Here is a 19,583-nt window from a genome sequence, read left to right on the forward strand (position 1 = left end):
GCGTCAGTTTTCATACTCGACCACAGAAAGGTGTTTATTGGCCCTGTTTTATTGCACCATTGTTCTTCAGAGATTTCAAGAATAGCGTAGGAAAAGGGGAAGGTGCCATGACCGCTTATATAGACGAGGCTCGCCTAAATTTGCCATCGGAACCCTGGCTGAGTTTTGTGCATGTGTGTGTTTGTGATGGGTGTTTGTGGTTGTTTGGTTGTGACCCTGTAGGATTACACTCAGTGTGAGTTGAAGCTTTTTTGGTCGGCGTCCCTCGTTAACAGCTCTCGCTGTAGGCGTGTGGACAGAGAAGTGTGAAATAGACTGAGGCCGTGCGAAACGTTGGAAAGGCTGCCCCTCTTTGTAGTGGTGGGAACTACACAGAAATGAGTGACACTCACTCATAGCTTCCAACCGTAGAAAGAACGGCGTAACCATGACACCATGACTCGTGCTGTTGTGTTTATGTAATCGACTCCTGTATTGGGAGATTCTCAGGGTGTCATAATGACAAAAAACACACACACAGCTTTCACTCTCCTGGGAAGTATGCCTTTTGGGGACATTTTCCAAAATGTATGTATGTGATGAAAAAAATAAAACATTTGTTTTTATCAGCAAGAAAAGAGCTTGACAAAATGCAAAGGAACTGTGTTTAACCCCTGGGGAAAATGTTGACCCAACTCGAGCTTTTTGATGTTTTTGATGCGTGATATCAAAGGAAAAGCATACAAAAAACACTAGGAGGCTAAAATGTTGCATAGATTCTCAAAACATGGCGACTGTCAATTTGCCGCTCTGCCGTTTCTTCTAAATGCTTGCAAATGGGAGGTTGAGAGGTACAACCTAAAGGTGTCAAATCTAGCCCATGTCGGGCTCATTTACTGCCATTCAAAATTGGAAGTATTTTTTAATTTTGGACATAATAAAATCCCGATGTTTTATTATGCATTTCCCCTGATTTTTACATTAATCCTTTCAATGGCAACTTGCGAGCAAGGCGCAATAGAAATTTTAGTGTTGACACCCCAAAACCACCAGGTGACGCTAGCGGCCAACTTATGACATCTGCAAGCCTTTCAATGACTTCGATGATTGGCTTAGCCTGGACTCCCATAATGCCATAAAGTCTTCAAAAGTCTTAATACTCTTAAATGTTGGTAAAGGGCCCATATCATAGATATTTCAAAATTTCCAGTTAATTATATACATATAAATGATCAAATCTTACTTTTGGCACATTAGCGATTTAATTTCTATTTTTTTAGTACCAAAAATTCTAATCAGGAAGTGAAACATCTCGTTTACTGAAGCCGTGAATCAGCATGAGCATAAATATGTATTTTGGACAAAAATGAGCAGTTACATTTTGAGTGCCATCTCTTCAAAAGGCATGGGGGGCATCATGACTTGATTTTGATTGGTTAGGTTTCATCCAATCATTTCCTAGGAACGGTGACACTTAGGTGATGCTTAGGTCAAAGACCTCCTCCCTATCCTCCGTGCAGATCCAAAAAAAAATGTAAAAACAGCCATTGCCATCTAATTTTTTTCAAAGAGGCAGCTCATTGAGTCAATTTATTTTGTTTTGCCTTTCAATTCACTCTTTGAAAATGAACTTTTCCCAATGAGGAAAAAAAAGCATTCAGAGACCCGGGTGGTATGTAACATTTAACCCAAGTTCATCCAATCTCCCGCCATTAAAGCTGAAAGCTCTGCAGTCTCAACATTTTCCAACCGAGGAGACGCTGGGAGACGAGCGCTCTCATTACAGCAAAGAGCCTCCTCATTGAGCCCTCGTGTCACCGTCGACTTCACAAGAGGTGCAAACTGACAGTCGCCGGGCTTCTCCGTTACACTAAATGGGCGAGAGGCAGTTATTAACGTGACAGTACGCGCGTCAGTAAGTGGAGGACCTGAGAGCACCCTCTGAGGTTTTGTCCTCACCTGTAACTTCATACGCCTCTTTCGTTGCACACCGGAGAATTTGATGTCATTTTTGCCACGTCATCAGTTTCTCCATTGGCTTCATGTGCACCAATTGACCCAAAATACTGGAAAAAATAGACAGTTTTTGATTTAATCTTTTGTAAAAAAATTGTTCACCAGTGTTACTGGGCCGAAGTTGGTGGCAGATTATTCCCTGCGCTTTTTTTTTTTTTTTTATCACATGGTACCACTTCCACATTTTTTGACCTATTTTCGTCATTCCATCTTCAAACAATTCCAGAAATTCACGTAAGGTCTATGTTTTTTACTCCAAAAATGTAGTTTTCCCAAAATTCAAAAGTTTTTCACTCAAAAATTCTCCACTCATTCCCAAAGAGTTTAAACTTCTCCCATTGGTTGTTTACCATTTATTTTATGTGGATATTTAACATTACGCAGTTACATCGGTCCGATTTAAAATTCAAAACAATCAACTCATTAATTTCACCTTAGGGAATTATTTTCAATAGTACTGATACAAAGTCTCGCCACTGGAACAAAACCTCGCCTTATTTCAAGATATCGGTGCTCACGATGGCAGCTGATACTATCACTGGCCGCCCTAAAAATTGTAAAGTAGAAGAATTTAAAGTTATCAATTTCATGACGTTGTAAAAGGAACACAATGTTGGAATATGTGTTTGCTTTCTTTAAAAATATCTTTCATTATTTGTTTTGCAACGGGGGGGGTTTTGTATTAAAAGTATGTGTGGTATCGGTGCTTGATGCCGGTATTGGTGACTACTAAAACGTTGAATACTCACCCTGATATCGTTCTGAAAAAAAAAACAAGTGGTATAGAGTAGTCCTAATTTTCTAAATTTTGCACATATAAAAAATGACGACTCTTTCACTCCCTCTAAAATTCTCATATTAGAATTTTTATTTATTTATTTATTTTTTATTTGGGTTCACAATTTTCTAAAGCCCCAACTTAAAAAAAAAAAAAAATACATATTCACTTCCAGTTTCTACGTATATTTATCAATTCAAACCATTCCAACTTTAACAAAATCAGCTCATTCCAAGTTCATTCCGTGTCATTCATTATCATTCCATAGAATTCCAAATCATCCCACATCATTCCACACACTTCAATGTTTTCTTTTAATCCGCCTTTCAACCTCTGGACGCAATTTTTCAAGTAATTGCTTTCTATAGTTTTTCAGCTCTTGGTGCAAGTGTACCGAATGAAGAGGCTGACAATTGAGCAATTTATTGTAGTTCCTGGCAAGCATGTAATCAGCACGGTGATCAATAAATGATTTGCGAAGGAACGGCTGGGATGCACTCACACACACTCACACAAACACGTTTGTGAGGCTATACTTGTGAGGTCATCCATTAACGTAATGCATTTCCTAGCCCCCTAACCCTAATCATCAGAAACGATTGCATAACCTTAACCCTAATGTCAAACCCAACCCAATTCAAACATATTCTCCAAAAGCAAGTCTTGACCCTCAAAAAGAGGTTTGAAAAAGTGAGGGTTGGCCTAAATGTCCTCAGTTCTTCAAAATGTCCTCACTATGTGGGTAGAAAACTCAAAGAGGTTCTCACAAGTACACACACACACACACATACGTATTGGTTAAACCGTTTGGACCAGTCATGCAGGCGGAGCTCCTCCAAGATCTTTAGGATTCATTTCGGAGCAATCACGCATCACCCGAGTCGCGCCCCTGCCGAGACAATCGACCAATTTCACTTAACTGTGTCAGACAAATGTCGTTTCTCGACTTCTTTTTTTAGTCCGAAACGGAGTCGTCACTTGGCGTTTGCTCAAGCGTCCTCCCTGAGGAATGACAAAGTGCTTTTATAGACCCCGTCGCCGCTGAGTGTGCGGCCGTCCATTGAGGTGACCACTGTGCTGTGAAGGAAGTGAGAGTCCCCGAGTACAGCGGGACTTCCTCTCTTTTGCGGGGGGCAGTGTTTAGTTTGTGGCGGTGAATTAAAGATGGCTCCCACGGGTCAAAACGCTCAAACTCCTCCCGAGTAACAGTCGGATTCCGGGGCTCAAGTGGACACGATTAATGCTCGCTTTGACTCATTGTTTTGGACAGACATATAGTCAATCATCTGTGGGTTTTTGAGGGGGGATTGAGAATTAAAGTGTTCCCTTGTTTTCCGCTGTTAATGGGGACCAAAAAAAGCCCTGCGAGAAGTGAAATCAAAGTAGGCAAAGTAGGAATTTTCATGCAGGGATATTCATACACCAGAATTTTTTAAATGTGAAAAGTATTTATACTTTACGTATTTGAGACAAAGGACCGCTGCATTACATATATTTACATATATTTAACTGTATTGTTATCCCTTCCCGTTTCCATCCCTCGGTTGTAGTCAGGGAACACGAACGGCCGGAGTTGCCCTCAGAGTAACGGCCCTCGGACGTCGACCTAGAGTGGAGCCCGTTGCTGACCAAACATAATAAGAAGCAGTTTACGCTTGAAATTCCAATTAATTACAAAAAAAATCCAAATTGTTACAAAAGCAATCGGGGTAACCTCCTAACCCACTCACATGTCACTTGGAGATCGCAGGCAATCCGTCAATCATCACACGGGCACTCCTACAAGACACGTAATTGGCGGTTTTTCATCCATCATTGTGATTATCGGGGGTAGGCATTCCGCTGGATCTCCGTCTATCCGTTCTTTCTCTTTTGCCGATGAAAATACAAGTCAACCATTTTACCTGTTTGTTTTTGCCATTGCGTGCAACCATTTACCATCAAATGGAATTTTTGCACTCCCAATACAATAAGACGCTTGCCGGTTTGCTATGGCGTTAACATCAAGCAATAAAGTAACCCCACAAACATAATTTATTAAGATAACTACAAATATGGTACAATCTTCTGATCTTTTCGCCAAAGTCATTTCGCGTCAAAGGGAAAGTATTGAAAGAAGAGCTGAAATTTGACAGATTTTTGCTCTATGCTCAAGGTTGCAGGACAGGATAAAGCCCCCCGTCATTTCTTCCCAATCAAGCTATCTAATCACATTACTTTGCTAATTAGCAGCAACTGGAGGCTATTTTTGGTATTGAGGTCAGCCTGGTATCCCCATGACCTCTGCGGACTGACTTGTTTGGCTACTTCTTTAAATATGATATGAGCCACTCATAACCGACAGCGTAGCCCACATACCGTCAGATATTTCTCGGGCGCTCTGAGCTCTTGATAAAAATATCAATCAATGCATAGTTGACTAATTGAGAGGCATGTTGTCTGTTAGAGTGGAGGCCATTAAGGAAATATGGGAGATAGTTATTGATCCTTTCCAGGAAATGTCTGCCACACTGTACAACATCGTAGGCCTGGGCTTTCACACCTTCACGTATAGGAATGACAAATGACATTATTTAATAACGTTTATGCAAGAGATAGGTATGTTTTTTTCAGGGCCGATACTGACGCCGATTATTGGTAGTCGATATTTTAAAGCTTGTATTCATTTTCAGTCGAAGGGAAAATATTCGATTCACATTGGCAATAGGGCAATAAATGAGTTTAATTTGATTCATTTGTCATTTTAACAGCAAAGATTTAAAAATTTGCTAAATTGGGAGATTAATTTTTTGCAAAAGTGGCTGGATAGGTGGTTTACAAGAGATATTTGTCAAAATGGCGATAGTCGTTCTATTCCTTATGTATATGTTGGTCTTTTTGTTTGTTTTAGATTTGATTTTAGATTTGCATCAACTTCCACAAAAATAATATTACAACTCTTTTTTTTGTCTTTAACGTACCTTAACTTACAAGTTTAGTTCCTTTGGTGATAAGCGCCTATCTCTATTTATTCATCGTTTATGTATGGGTAATATTGGATATAATTTGGCTATGCAGGTGTACCTAATGTTGTGTCCAGTGATGTTGACCTTCATCAGGAGGGACAAACAGCAGACAGACGGCACTTCAAGACTGATTTGATGTGACAGCGGCTATCAAGAGTGACTTGTTCACTCAGGCAAACATACAGTTGAAAAAGTTCCTTCCAAGAAATGAATCAGCGATTCCTAACTAGTATGCTGCGAAAAAAATAATAATACAGCTGGACTTAAAGAATCGGATCAACTCTGGATATTTTGAAAGGACGTTAGCAACGATCGATCACCGTGAATCAAAAGCCTTCCTACTCACGTTGAGTGTTTCCTAATTTTGTCTCTCCAAAATGATTCATCTGCCACTTAGTAGCCATTGTTCATGACCCGTCGCTCGCTCGCTTGCTTACGGCGAGCCCCAAATTGCACACGGCCCTCGTCTCCTCCTTCGTCGCTGTTTGCGAAAGGACGCTCTGCGTCATTTCCAAGCGGGTGACTCTACAGGTGAGGAGTCTCTCTCCCACAGTCAATTAAAGCCCCACAACCTCGCCATAGAAATGCTAATGTGCCAAATGAATTACAAACAGCTTTTTGGACTTGGGGCTAAAATTAGACCCGCACATTATAGCCTTGTCTCTCGTAACAAGGCACATTTAAAGGATGTGCAGATGATCACACTTTTCCGACATGCGATTATTAATTTACACCTCCCTGGCACCTCCGAGGAAGAAGCATAGCGGCAGGAGTGGAACTCTGCCGCTGCTTGTGTGTTTGGCTTCTCCACAGAAATTAAAAAGTGATCAAATGCTAAAATAGTCAATGATTGCTCACGTGATTATCTTGGCAAATTAGCAACCTTTAAGAAGAAAAGATGTTTGTGTCTCAATACGGAGCGTTGTACGGTGAATTTTGAATAGAGCTTAAAGAGACAGTGTGTAAGATTTTGACAGTTTTTTACTAACCCTATTTTGGAGTCATCACATCATTTTGTCAGTATTTTAGCCAAGGGATAGCACACTTCTGCTAAGTAGACCTGCTATGCAGAACTTTGGCATGTTGTCACAATCTGGGTGAAATTTCAGCTCCCTAGTGTTTTTTTCAATGCTTTTCCTTTGATGCGAAATCCTTTAAATGATGTAAAGAGCAAGGGATTGAACAAAATACTGCAGGAGGGTTAAAAAGGACTCAATTAAAAGATTGTAAATGTCAAACACTTGCAAATGAATGTGTTCTTAATGACCGCCAGTATGTTTTAAATATAATCATAAGTCTAGTTATCATTAAATTATGTTACATGGGGGGTGGCACTTCTCCAGAGGCGGCCATGTTTGTTATAGCTACGGACAATGGTAAATGCAGCACCTGCAGCACCTCCTGCTGGCCGTAATGAAAAACTGTCTAAATCTTACACACTATCCCTTTAAGGCCATGACGAAAAAAATTTAGAACATATTTAGTGCAGTGGTTCTCAACTGTGTTTTTTTTTCAATTATGTATTTTGAGAAAACACAGCAAAAAACTACAAACCAGCGCAAAAAAAAAACATGAGATAAAAACAGCTACAAATGAAAAATGAAAAACATGGTTAAAAAAAAAAAGCACAGCAAAAATATGCAAAATAAAACAAAAGAAATGCAAAAAAAAAACAACAACTATTACTAATTTTTGCAGTCCTGTGGTGTGACTAATTGGAAAACGTCCCGCCACCGAGTGATACTACTTCCTTTGTGTAGACTATTTTTTGTTTTAATTGGATATAAGTTACCCACTGCGTTTTTTTTTTTTTCCCCGCCAGTTATAATGAGAAAGGTTATCTTTCCTTGAAACCTTGCCAGCCATCCTGCCTGCAGCTCGTTCTCTGGCCGCCTAACCTTTTTTCCATTTTTGCCTGATGAGGCTTTTCAACGAGGCGCCTCACTTTCACCGCGCCGCACAGACACACGCTGGCCCTCCTCAGCCGAGACCGAACCCACCGCTAGCTGCCCGACCAAGATGTAAACTAAGCTAAGCCCATCACGCCCTGCTCCATTATTCATCTGCCCCCTTTAATGAGTTTTCCATTCAACTTCATGCATCCAGCGCAATAAAAGAAATGATTGCGCTTGATCACTTTAATTGAATTGCACTTTTGGACTAATGCTTTTGTCTGACTTCTTCCCTGTGTATCAAGCAGTAAAAAACAAAAAAAAAAAACAGAACATGATAATAGATACTGCAATGCAACATGAGTTTGCTTTGTGCATATGTTGAAACTGATTTACCTTTCATCTCCCGAAACAAATAAACGCAGGGCACTTTATTGACTTTGGACAAACTACTTTGTCAAAGTGGCTGATTCCTAACTATTGGCACTTGTAGCTTCAACTGCGCTTTGTGGAAAAAACACTGCAATGGACCTTAGATTTTTGCTTTAATCAGGATTTTTGAACCAATCTCCAATCAGTCAGTTTGAAAAAAAAAAAGAGAACCCATTTGATCAGGAGATGGCTTAGTCTCGCTAGCATTTAACTCACATCCATTGGAACACATCAGAGAAAAAATTACAATTAATCTCCAAAAATTCTCCCCAAAACACTGATAAACATTCCATAGACAGAGAGTGTGTGTGTATGTATATTTAAACCAGAGAAAATTTACAAAAATTTGGACATAGCATAATTGCTTGAGTCATATTTCAATGTTTTGGCAAAACGAGAAAAAAAAACACACAATTTTTAGAACACACATTGGTATTTTTTAATTGACATTGTAAGACAAACTTAAATTAGATGGGTAAAAAAGTAAAGAAAAACAAATCCAAGAAAAACTAAATTTGTGTGTTTACAATTTCTGTGTGTGTGTGTGTGTGTGTGTGTTTGTTTTCCAAAAACACTGAAATATAACTTAGACAATTATGCTATGATTTTTTTTCACTATTTAATTTATCTGTAAATAAATGAAAATGCCTTGCGTGGTGACACATTTTGCACATGACAAAAACCACAACTCTTCACAACCCTTGTACTATGCCAAGGGAGATTGTGAAGGAATCATTTTCATAACTGCTTTTAATTATTACTTCACTATTACAATATTTTTAGATTATTATGCAATTATTTGTTTACTATTGTTGTTGTTGTTATTGTTGTTGTTGTTGTTCTATGTAGCCTTATCAATCTATCTATCCCACCGACATATACGGACTGCTAGTCAGTCCCTCAACCAATATGTTTGTTTACAAAAGCAGGCATGCTAAATATTTGATAGCTTCTTCAAGTTACCAGCCCGTTGCGACCCAACACCACGGTTGGGCCTCTGTTACACATTTTGCTCGCCTTGTTAAACAACTCTTGCGCAAGCTTCTTGCTAGTATTATGATGCCGTGTTAAAGCGTTGTCATTTTTGACCACACAGGAGTGAAGCCAAGTGGTTATGTAAGGAGCTTATTAGGGGCCTCTGCTAGCGAAACAGTCACATCAATATTTAAAAGACAGCGTTTTATGAAAAAATTACTATTTATTGTTTGTGGGTTGTTGTTTTGTTTTAAATCAAAATTCAGCAATCGTGGTATGTAACGTTTGTGTGGGACAGGACTGAAGAAGACATGTTTACTTTTCCACTCAAGTGAAAGCAAACATGATATTTATTTAATGACGAGTTCAAGTGTAGTCGGGACAACTAAGAATGTGATCTGCATGGAAATCCTTAAGGCAGGTTGACCAGGAAAGATGAGTCGTAGACTCCGGATCATATATTTACAAGCATCTAATTACCTTATCATATTCACTGTGAAGCTTCTGTATTGTTTTTTGTCTGTACTTTTTTTTGTCATTGTATTTCCCCCGGGGTACTTTTATGAACGCACCCAAAGTGAAGGGATTATGATGGATCGCTCTACTCTATCTTGGGGTGGTGCTTTGCTTAAGTGAATTCTTCATTTCCTCACTGGCATTTTGCTGTCAGGTGAATCGTTAAATAAAATATTTTTTCCCTCTGATCTAGTTTATGGGTGAAAACTGGGTCACAATACTGCTTGTAGGATCTCCGTGTATTTGACGTTAGAAATACTTTGACAAGGTTGATTTGATGTTTGTGGTGTTGTGAAAAAAGGGTGTGATTAAACGCAACAGATATTGTACATTTATTTGCATTTAATGTTGGTTTTACGTTCTAAATTCCCTAAAAATGCAGTGTAAAGTGGTGGCGATTAAGTGAGCAAATCGACAAAATGCTTGTGGTATACCACGACATCTAGTGGCCAAAATATGTAGCTGCAGCGACGACTGCTGTTTTTGTCCAAATGAAGTGTTATTTTGTTATATTTTTTTCAGAGAGCGCGCTTGACACTCTGTAGCGCCATCCAACTGAAATTTAAATATTTTCGACAGTTCTCCTCAGTTGCTGTGATTAGCATACTTGACCGAGGGTAACTTAAGAACACATTTCTGACCGGCAACTTTCCATCTTTTTCTTTATTCAGTCTGATACTGCCTTTAAAAAAATACAGAATAAATACATTGCGAATATGGCACAACATGATTATGCATGTTAAACGAAGATAACAAACATCTTAATCAAGACTAATGCATGGTCCGTGGGGTGCCAGCGACACGTCGGCCCCGCGAGATCGGCTTGTGAGGCCGCCATCTCGAATTCCGTTCTCCGATAGCTCGCTGGGGTAAAGCATCAGGTCTCCTCGTGTGACTCTAAATAAATTGGCTTGGCTTGCTTCCTCAGTCGCTGCTGTGCTCGCAGCTTCCTCCCTTTCTGAGTGGCCAGTCCCATTGGCGGCAGGTACGTCTGCGGGGAGGAAAGAAAACGCAATCCATCACACGTTCGGCTTTGTATTCAAGCGCAGGAAGGAAAAAAGAATTTTACTCACCGCTCTAGGATATGGGATCCTGTAATGTAGGCCTGCGAGACAAAGCCAAACACTGCGTGTTAGTTGCACCTCTATACTTGCAAGACGACAAAACAACAATGAATACATCCCCCTTTTACCGATTTCTATTCTGGCTTCACATTCCTCAATGCATTTCTTTATTGATTCTTCATTGGTCATCTGCAAAGGAGCATGCACAACAATCAGTGAACAACGACCGCAGCATTTACGTCACCCAGGTCGCTCTCACCTGCTGGTTCTGTCTGAATAAAGAGCGTGCCTCCTGAATGATATAATTCCGCTCGGTCAGGGTGTCGCTTGCCAATCCGCTTTGGGCTTGCCAGGTTCGTGCAATGCGAAAAACTCGCCTGTAGAGCGACAACACCGCCCTGTGAGTGGAGGCCGTCATCTGGACTTACAATTGAGACAAATATCAGATAGTTTTACTTTTACTGACAGATGTACTACAAATAAGGAATCTTTGTTACTCGAGCTACGTCAGCAATATACACAGCAGAACTTAATTTTTGTACACGACCGCTACATAATCAGAATTTCAGCATATACTTTTATGGCATTTTGTTTTGGTTTGGTGTAAAGTGTAAATATATGTGTCAAATCCTCAAAACAGTTTGATACACTCGTCAATTTACAACCGTTGTGCCCATTATGTTTGTATATAACTTTGTGTCAGTTAATTCGTTCATTTTTTGTAAGGTTTACACGGTGGTAGATAATATTGCATTGTTGTTTAGTTTAATAACATTTTGTTAAAAAGATTATGCAATTCCGCCAATTTACTCTAGAGGTCGCTCAAACATTGTTTGGTAACAACATCAGGCGCGTGCTAAGTGAATCATGTTGTGAAACATGTTATGCACAGTATATTATTTTCGATATACAAAATGCTATAGCTCACTTGTTTTCTGGAGTTATATCCGTAATCGGGTGATTATGGTATAGTGAGTGAGTAGCCGTTTAATGCAACAATACGCAGAAATATACCCTTCTAAAGTAAAGCACACGAACGCTTTTGCCAATGAGCCCAAAAATAAAATAAATGGGTGTATTTTATTTAAAATAAATAAATAGATAAAAAATCGTAAGATTACCTTTGAAAAGTGAGCTTGAGGGCTCCTTGTAAGGTGAAGCCGCCTGGCTCGGGTGGCTCAAATGGATGTCGCATGATAGTGACGTCATAACCGCCCCTCAAATTTTTTTCTATTAAAAACGCCTAACAGAACGCTAAACAACACGTTGACGCAAAATAATCGCACGTAAATATTACAGCGACATATAAGTTAACGCATGCAATGTTTTATGATCGATCCGTAGAGTAAGATGATTTTGATAAGATTCCACGGCACAACATAATCTCTTAAGGAGCTCTTGAACGTTCCATCGACGGAACATGTCATTCAGTCGTTATTTATTTATTTATTTTATTACGGCTGTAATTCCATATTTACGATTGCTGTCGTTTCACAGAATTAAAGGATAATCGTCAGTGGCGCTGGGGTGAAGATCAGCTGTTTTAGCCGCCCGGAGCAAGGAGGAAGTGATGCATTGAAATGCCCGTAAAGAAGCTCCTCCAAAAGGGGGAAGCACAAAGAAATAGGCTATCGTACATTTCGCAGGAGTCTCTCAACTCACTTCGACGTGCCAACTGTGCTTTTAGTTAAATTAGAATGACACGTCTTAAACGTTAATTGCACAATCTTTTTTCTTTTTTTTTCTTGCCGCGCTGCTATCGCTATTCATTTTACAAGTTATATTTTAGCTGCTTGCTAGCTTGGGCGAGCTAATGTGAGTTAACGCGACGAGTTTGCAGTTTATTTCTGGTCGTATTGGCTAACTTCGAATAGTTTTTTTTAATATCACGGGGGTATACCGGATGGGATAGTTATCTGATTCCACGCCACAGGAACTTCAAAAAAAGGTGAGTTTGTGTCTTGTCTTAACCGAAAGACTTAGCTTAGCCAACAGCTAACTTTTTAGTCAATCGAACGACAACGTTTGGGCCCCGGCCGGTGGTTTGATATTTTAAAATCTGATTTGTATTCATTTTGATTGCTAGCTGATGAGTTTGATTCTTGTCCCTGGGAAAATTAAAACTGTGTGACTTTGTTGTCATGTAATTTCCAAGCAACAATGACGCAAATTTCCTGAATATACTCAAATTTACACCTAAGTAAAATGTCATTTCTGTATATAATTAATGTCCTGCAGTTGCCATATTATAGAAATTGACTGTACAGTTGGGTCTATACTGTCCAACCTTTAAGGGAGAGGGTGCAGTTTTTAATTGATCTAAACCACACTGTCCAACCTTTAAGGGAGAGGGTGCAGTTTTTAATTGATCTAAACCACAGTGTCTGAAGAAAAACAATCTATGGAGACCCAAAACGGGAATTGACAGAAGTGTCATTCATCTGTTTGGCAATTGTGAATATACTACGCTCCAGAATCACTTTATCCTGGTTGCTCGCATTTTAAGAGGTTTGTTTGTAATCTCAAAAATCCACCTATGGAGAAATATTTATCCCTTGTATGCTTATAAGTTGATAGCAACAGAATCAAAACAAAGGAACGTCAGGGAGCTAGGAGTTTTCAATACCAATGCATATTTGGCAACATTATATGTTAGGTATGTACATTTGTCGCTTCCGCTGAAGGTAGTGTTAAAGAAAGACGCAAGCCTCTGTCCATATCTGAAAATGTGTCAGTGGGAGAGCAGGGAATTCTACCCTGCTGTTAGCTAACTTAGGGATTAATTAACATAAACACAACCCCCCACATAGCTTTTCAACAAATGATGTGATCACTGTAGCTGGCCAAAGTTCATGAGTGGAGAAAAATATAGTGGTTTCTTTCAATGTTTGAGTTACGAGACACTTTTGTTTTATTTAAATATTCCTCAATTTGAGGCATACGCTTGCTTCCGATATAATACCGCATGGGTTGCGGGGGGGAAAAAAGAGAAAAAATAAGGTAGAAAGAGCCACACACACGGTCACTGCGTTGAATTGTTGAGGGGGGTTATTGAAATTTGATTCATGTACAGCCCTGTTTTTTTAAAAAGCGCATCATAAATCAAATTATGTTATCCTGTGTAGGGATGGTCGCGTTATTTGGCGCTTTTGTGGTTTGAGAGTGATTATTAAAACATGAAATGGTCTTATTATCGCCTTAACGCCTCGGGTGGATTTGTGATCAGTGCACTAGGAGGGACATGTCCGTACTTGCCCAGAGCACTGCAAGTGTTTCACCTTAGCTTCCATGCTGAGCAGGATTCTCTTATCCCAAGGAGACAATCAATTGCGGGATCTGAAAAAAAAGATTCGGGCGAATAAAATGTAATACTGTTATTCAAATCTTGTTTAATTATCCACAGACCCCAAGTATACGATTTCTAAAATAGTACTTGTTGGAAAGTGTATATGGGTGTGTGATGTTTTTGTTTATGATGACATTGTCTTTCCAGATTTACAGATGGGAAGGTCACAATGATGGGGAAGCATAGAAAGCGACTGTGATTTGTGGCCTATGCGATGCAATGGATTGTGTGTAAGTAGCCGCTATTATACATGTTGTCACACCTTTGATCACTATTTCCGTATTCTCGTTAACTCTTTCAATGCCAAGCGTTATCGGAAAAGGCAACAGTCAGAAAGTATTTAGAGCCTTTTTTTTTTTCACATTTCATTACATTCCAGATGTCCAAAGTCTGGACTCTGTTTAGGTCTCTTGAGGACATTCACTGAGTTATCCTCAAGCCACTCCTTTGCTATCTTGGCTGTGTGCTTGCTTATGGTTTTTTTGTAATGACTACACTGAGCAGACATAATAAATAAAACTTCAAAAATGTCAACATTGTCACTGTCAATATGACAACCATTTGAATTTTATGACGTGGGACAGTATAGCCATATAAATGTCTCACCCTAATGGAAATTGGTATTTGTTTACACATAGGTAAACCTCATTAGAATGTTGTTTTCACTTGTTTTTCTTTTTAAGGGTTTGACAACAGGCAGTACAAGAACTGGATCGTGATATATTTGGCACAGGTAGTTCTGAATAGGGCTATCACTATTGAATATTTTTAGAAGTGATTATTTGATTGGATCATCAGAGAAAATTCAAGTTTGAATTATGTTTTACAACCATTTTGTAATTTCATTCATTCGGAATCTCCCTTCTCGCATTCACGTTAAGATGAATGAAACATAAATCTAGAGTTAAAATTGCAACTTGATTTGTCTGTGGAGACGAGGCTGTCAAAATTTTTCATAGCTCCGGGAAAATGGCTAGATTATTGGGACGTTGCTCTTATTAGCGCTTCAGTTCAGTACATTAAGTGCAGTTCAGTTGTGTTTAACTTTGAAGTCCAATACATTTGCAATTAATGTGACTTTATTTCAGTATATATTTGACATGTAAAATTAATGTTAATAGTGTCAGTGAAGTGCTGTTTTTATTATCCTGAAACTGAGCCTATTCATTTTTGTCCACTTTAGTGGAAGTTAGTGTGCCCAGTAGGGGACATCCTGGCCTTTCCAATGATGGCTCATGTTTGGGTGGGATGTACTAAACTTTGCTGACTTACTGAGACAAAAGACACAAATGAATAGGCTGGGACTCAGGAGAATTTTTTTTTTTTCCTCACACTTTATTGTTATATGTTGTCCTAATAGGTCTGGGCTGAGTCATGTCCATTTATTACTAAGGAACTTTTTTTTTTTTTTTTTTTTACATCGGCGTTTTCTCTAGGTTTGAGGGTATGTTGAGACATCTGGCCGGGCCAGAGCAGAGGCGCCTGGGCGATTCGGACGGGGACTGAAGGGAGGAGGAGGAGGAGGATTGACACACGGGCGAGCCGGGAGAAAGACATGGGCCAGTGCGTCACCAAGTGCAAGAACCCGACATCCTCGCTCGGCAGCAAGAGCGGCGACAAGGAGAGCGGCTCCAAGTCCCACAAGAAAAGCAGCTGCATGGGAAGCGCCGGCGGCCACAAAGACGAGCCGAGCGCCCCGTGCGGCAAACCCGGCGGCGAGCTGTCCAACGGCACCAAGGCCCTGGAGGTTGCCGTGGAGACGCCCATCATCTCGGCCTTAATGGGAGAACCCCGCACGGACGAAAGCCCCGACGCCGACGGCCCGTCCATCAAACACATCGAGGAGCTGTTCTCCTGCTACAAGGACGAGCAGGAGGACGCCATCTTGGAAGAAGGCATGGAGAGGTTCTGCAACGATCTGTGCGTGGACCCCGCCGAATTCCGCGTGCTGGTTCTCGCCTGGAAGTTCCAGGCGGCCACCATGTGCAAGTTTACAAGGTGAGACGGCGGTTTGGGGAGGAGCCGTTTTGTTTTTACGGTAACTCGCCCCTCTAGTACACAGGAAACGTATCCTGCCAATGTCAACGTGTGCCTCATCTGAATAGAATAGCCTTCCGCTTGAGTCACCGAGTCTCCCCCTCTGATTTGAAACTTGGCTCTTTTGGAACCAAATGCTTAAGATATTACACTAACGTGTGAGCTCATACCTATGAAAGTTAGTCTGTGCATTTTGATTGCACTTTTCAGAAATTGGACCTTCTCATCGTTGAAATGCATTCATATCACTTTTTTAAAGTTGACGGGGAAAAAGAAATGAATAAATATCGCAACAATTGATCTAGTCTTACAAGCATGAGCACATGCGTTTCTAACTGCATTTTAAAAATGACCGCAGAAAAGCCAGCGCGCGGCTCAAAAGGAAGTGCATTTCACAATTTCTGGGAAATGCGCATCAAGGCCCTATTACATTTTAGTTTTTAATCTCATGTGAGGGACGTTTCATAAAATGCAGTCAGCAGACACTGCAGTGACCTAACTGGTTTCAACTTTATAATACTTGAGAAAAACTACAACAAACTGATGTACATTAGATTGAACAGATGGGAAAATAGTAAAAATATATATTTTCTAGTGCTGCGACCAGTAATTTTACCAAAACATGCTTTAATTTTCCTCCTTTTATTCAAGAATAGGACATATTTTTTAAATGGACTGCGAAAAAAGCATTTTTTTTTAATGATACGCTTCCTGGTTTTGTCTTGTGTCAAAAACAAAAATCCAAAAGCTCTGAACATAGTAATAAAACATGTAAGAAAAAATGTATGATAAATGAAAAAAAAAATCCACGGATTTTACCTATTGGGGGTATTTTTTTAAACGACGGAATCCCGTATACTAAACAATATTTGACCTTTATAGTTCCTGGTGTGGTTAGAATTGGCCTTCATACAGGCTGGGGTTGTGCACACTTACAGAATGACATGAACTCTCTTCATTCGATTTGACGTGAGTTCTCGTCCCATGTGCCGCGTGACCAGGAAAGAGTTTGTGGAGGGCTGCAAGGCCATCCAGGCGGACAGCCTGGAAGGCATCTGCTCTCGCTTCCCCTGCATGCTGCTGGAGGCCCAGGGCGAGGAGAGCTTCAAGGACCTGTACCGCTTCACCTTCCAGTTCGGCCTGGACGCCGACGAGGGCCAGCGCTCGCTGCAGCGGGAAATCGCCATCGCGCTGTGGCGCCTGGTCTTCACCCAGGACATGCCCTCCATCCTGGAGCACTGGCTGGACTTCCTGGCCGAGAACCCCCCGGGCATCCGGGGCATCTCCAGGGACACGTGGAACATGTTCCTCAACTTCACGCAGGCCATCGGGTCCGATCTGAGCAACTACAGCGAGGACGAGGCCTGGCCCAGCCTTTTCGACACCTTCGTCGAGTGGGAGTTGGAGCGCAGGAAAAGGGAGGAAGAACGGGTGCGGGCCTCGGGCGACCAGGGCGCGCCCGCCGATAGCGCGGACAAGTTTGAGACGGACGGATCACAGACGTGGGGGGGGGGCTCTGACCCGCAAACAGGAAATGTTTTGAAGGGAGAGAAGCGCTGGATTTGAAGCGAACCCTCGGACGAACGTTAGTATTATCGCACAGCTGAGCATTTGTCGGGATGGGATTCCTGCTTTGCGGTTTGTTTTTCTCATTTCAGTTTCTTTTTTGAAAGGGCTCTGTGAACTGACGTTTTAAGCACTTCTACTTAAGTTATTGCTTTACTCCCCGTGTTTTTTTTTAAAGCAAAATTTTACTTGCACCATATCTGTTGAAGGCTTCGTTCCAAATCAAAGAGCTACAACATTTCCTTACGATTCCTTTCTTACTGATTACAGTGGTGCCCTCAGATACAAGCTGTCGTTCAGATTTTTTTTTTTTTGCTTTGACTTGTGAACAAAAACTCAAAACAAGCGGTGTATGGTGGCTGTGAATGATTGGCTTCACAAATATAATCTTGGTTTTTTTCACGTGTAGCTCAGCTTCTCGGGCCACTAGCTTAATGCTAATTAGCGTCAGCGTTGCTCTGCTTCTAACGTTTCAGCAACAGATCGAACACAAGCAACACACGTCAACAGACACTAACAGCACTCGTATATTCTTTATCCTCTGCAAAGATCGACTAACGGCGCCGTGCTGATGATCTGAGGAGTTGAGACGCACAATGTTATGCTCACGGAATGCGTTAAACTTGTATCTCAAGGCACCACTGTAGTCATTTAGATTTAACTGCTGATTTGTTCTGTATTTTAAAAAAGGGAAACAGGGACTAGACGTCAAAATAATCTTTGGAAAGGAGAGTCATCCTGATTGGTCAAATGTGGTTGTATTTGCTTCAATCTTGCAGTGCTGTGAGGATGGATTCGTTGCACTTGCCTTGCCTTGGCCACTTTTCGGCAAACAAACGTACAATTATATTCCAAGGGCATTTTCTATACGGACTTAATTCCTTTTGACGATTTAATTCACTGGAAATGTTAACTTCCACGGTAACACATGTTTTTCAAAGCGAGTGAGGTTTGCAGTGATCCCCGTCGACCTAACGTCTCCCAAATGTCCGGCTCCTTTCAAGAAGCAGCTAAGTGTGCAAAAAAAAAAAGAAAAACGCAATGACGCTGGCTTTTACTTGAAATCCAAAACGAGCTCAAGCTACAGCACATCTCGCTCATTCATCGTCAAAACGACGCTCAGTTGTTCCCGTTGCTTTTGGAATATTGTTTACGTCCAGGCGGTCAAGGCTTTGACAGCTTGTACACAAAAAAAAAAGTGCACACTTCACAAAGTTGACGGTGGTGGTTCTAATATTGCACAAAAGTACAGCACGCTGGGTGGCGCTACTGTTGCTAAACTTCAAATGCTGTCTCAACGGTTAATTCCATCGATACCCATCACAAAGATGAATAGACATGAGTGTGGAAAGCCGATTGAGCATTTCTTCAATATTTTTTATACATATGAAGGACCATGTACTAGTATGCAGTATGCACTTTCGCTTCACTAGTAAGATGAACCAGCACACTAGTAGAACTGCTGCCTTACTTTCTTTTTTATCAACTCATTCGCTGCCGTGTCAAATATTTTAAGTGAATGAGTTATAATGCGCAACCAAAAGTTTGATTTTATTTTGTGTCTTATGTTGCACTAGTTGAAATCAGGGTGCTAGTAGTGAGCTATTGTTAACTAGTAATATTTTGTCAGCAGCATGCAGTTTGTACTACTACATGGACCTTGTACTCGCTAGTTGGTGAGACCAAAAAACTGTACTAAAACATCAAGGATTGCGTAAATGCTCAAAATGGCTTTTCATACTCTACTCTTGATGAAAGTGTGCAATTAATCCTGTGGTGAAAAGAGGGTGACATAATCTGTTTTAGTTTACATCCACAACGGTTTTATTTCAGACCTCATTTTATCCTTTCGTTTATATCAACTGTATTGATTTCCAAATAATAAATAAACAGTGTTCCAACTTGTCACTGTTTACGCGGGGCGTGGTTTCATTATTTTGGTTTTTGGGAGGCGGGGGGTGTTCTCGACGTTAGCAG

General features: G+C 40.6%; 2 protein-coding genes across 5 annotated transcripts; one reads left to right on the top strand and one right to left on the bottom strand.

The window, feature by feature from the left end:
- Positions 1-10,238: 10,238 nt before the first annotated feature.
- lyrm1 (LYR motif containing 1) lies at positions 10,239-12,209 on the bottom strand. 3 transcript variants are annotated; one of them, XM_088439665.1, is made up of 5 exons: positions 11,779-12,209; positions 10,917-11,034; positions 10,786-10,846; positions 10,667-10,698; positions 10,239-10,584 (listed from the first exon to the last, which is right to left on the bottom strand). In XM_088439665.1, the coding sequence occupies exons 1-5, from the start codon at positions 11,850-11,852 to the stop codon at positions 10,471-10,473; spliced, it is 399 nt and encodes a 132-aa protein (XP_088295791.1). In that variant the 5' UTR covers positions 11,853-12,209; the 3' UTR covers positions 10,239-10,470. The 3 variants fall into 3 exon arrangements, with proteins under 3 accessions (XP_088295791.1, XP_088295790.1, XP_088295793.1); XM_088439664.1 differs by having other exon boundaries at positions 10,917-11,080; positions 11,779-12,206; XM_088439667.1 differs by having other exon boundaries at positions 10,917-11,075; positions 11,779-12,204.
- On the top strand, positions 11,896-19,521 carry dcun1d3 (defective in cullin neddylation 1 domain containing 3). Of its 2 annotated transcripts, XM_088439662.1 has the most exons (5): positions 11,896-12,605; positions 14,151-14,233; positions 14,687-14,736; positions 15,440-16,001; positions 17,042-19,521. In XM_088439662.1, the coding sequence occupies exons 4-5, from the start codon at positions 15,559-15,561 to the stop codon at positions 17,604-17,606; spliced, it is 1,008 nt and encodes a 335-aa protein (XP_088295788.1). In that variant the 5' UTR covers positions 11,896-12,605; positions 14,151-14,233; positions 14,687-14,736; positions 15,440-15,558; the 3' UTR covers positions 17,607-19,521. The 2 variants fall into 2 exon arrangements, with proteins under 2 accessions (XP_088295788.1, XP_088295789.1); XM_088439663.1 differs by lacking the exon at positions 14,687-14,736.
- The last annotated feature ends 62 nt before the right edge of the window (positions 19,522-19,583 follow it).

The sequence above is a fragment of the Hippichthys cyanospilos genome, chromosome 17, assembly GCF_059441005.1.
Source record: "Hippichthys cyanospilos isolate Australia breed blue-spotted pipefish chromosome 17, RoL_Hcya_1.0, whole genome shotgun sequence".
Taxonomy (NCBI): domain Eukaryota; kingdom Metazoa; phylum Chordata; class Actinopteri; order Syngnathiformes; family Syngnathidae; genus Hippichthys; species Hippichthys cyanospilos.

Coding starts and splice junctions, on each gene's coding strand:
- dcun1d3 (XM_088439662.1), top strand. CDS start 15,559: ATGGGCCAGTGCGTCACCAAGTGCAAGAACCCGACATCCTCGCTCGGC. Junction 16,002..17,041: donor ACCATGTGCAAGTTTACAAG/GTGAGACGGCGG, acceptor CCGCGTGACCAG/GAAAGAGTTTGTGGAGGGCT.
- lyrm1 (XM_088439664.1), bottom strand. CDS start 11,866: ATGACGTCACTATCATGCGACATCCATTTGAGCCACCCGAGCCAGGCG. Junction 11,081..11,778: donor CTCAAGCTCACTTTTCAAAG/GTAATCTTACGA, acceptor CTCAATTGTAAG/TCCAGATGACGGCCTCCACT. Junction 10,699..10,785: donor TGAAGCCAGAATAGAAATCG/GTAAAAGGGGGA, acceptor TTTGTCTCGCAG/GCCTACATTACAGGATCCCA.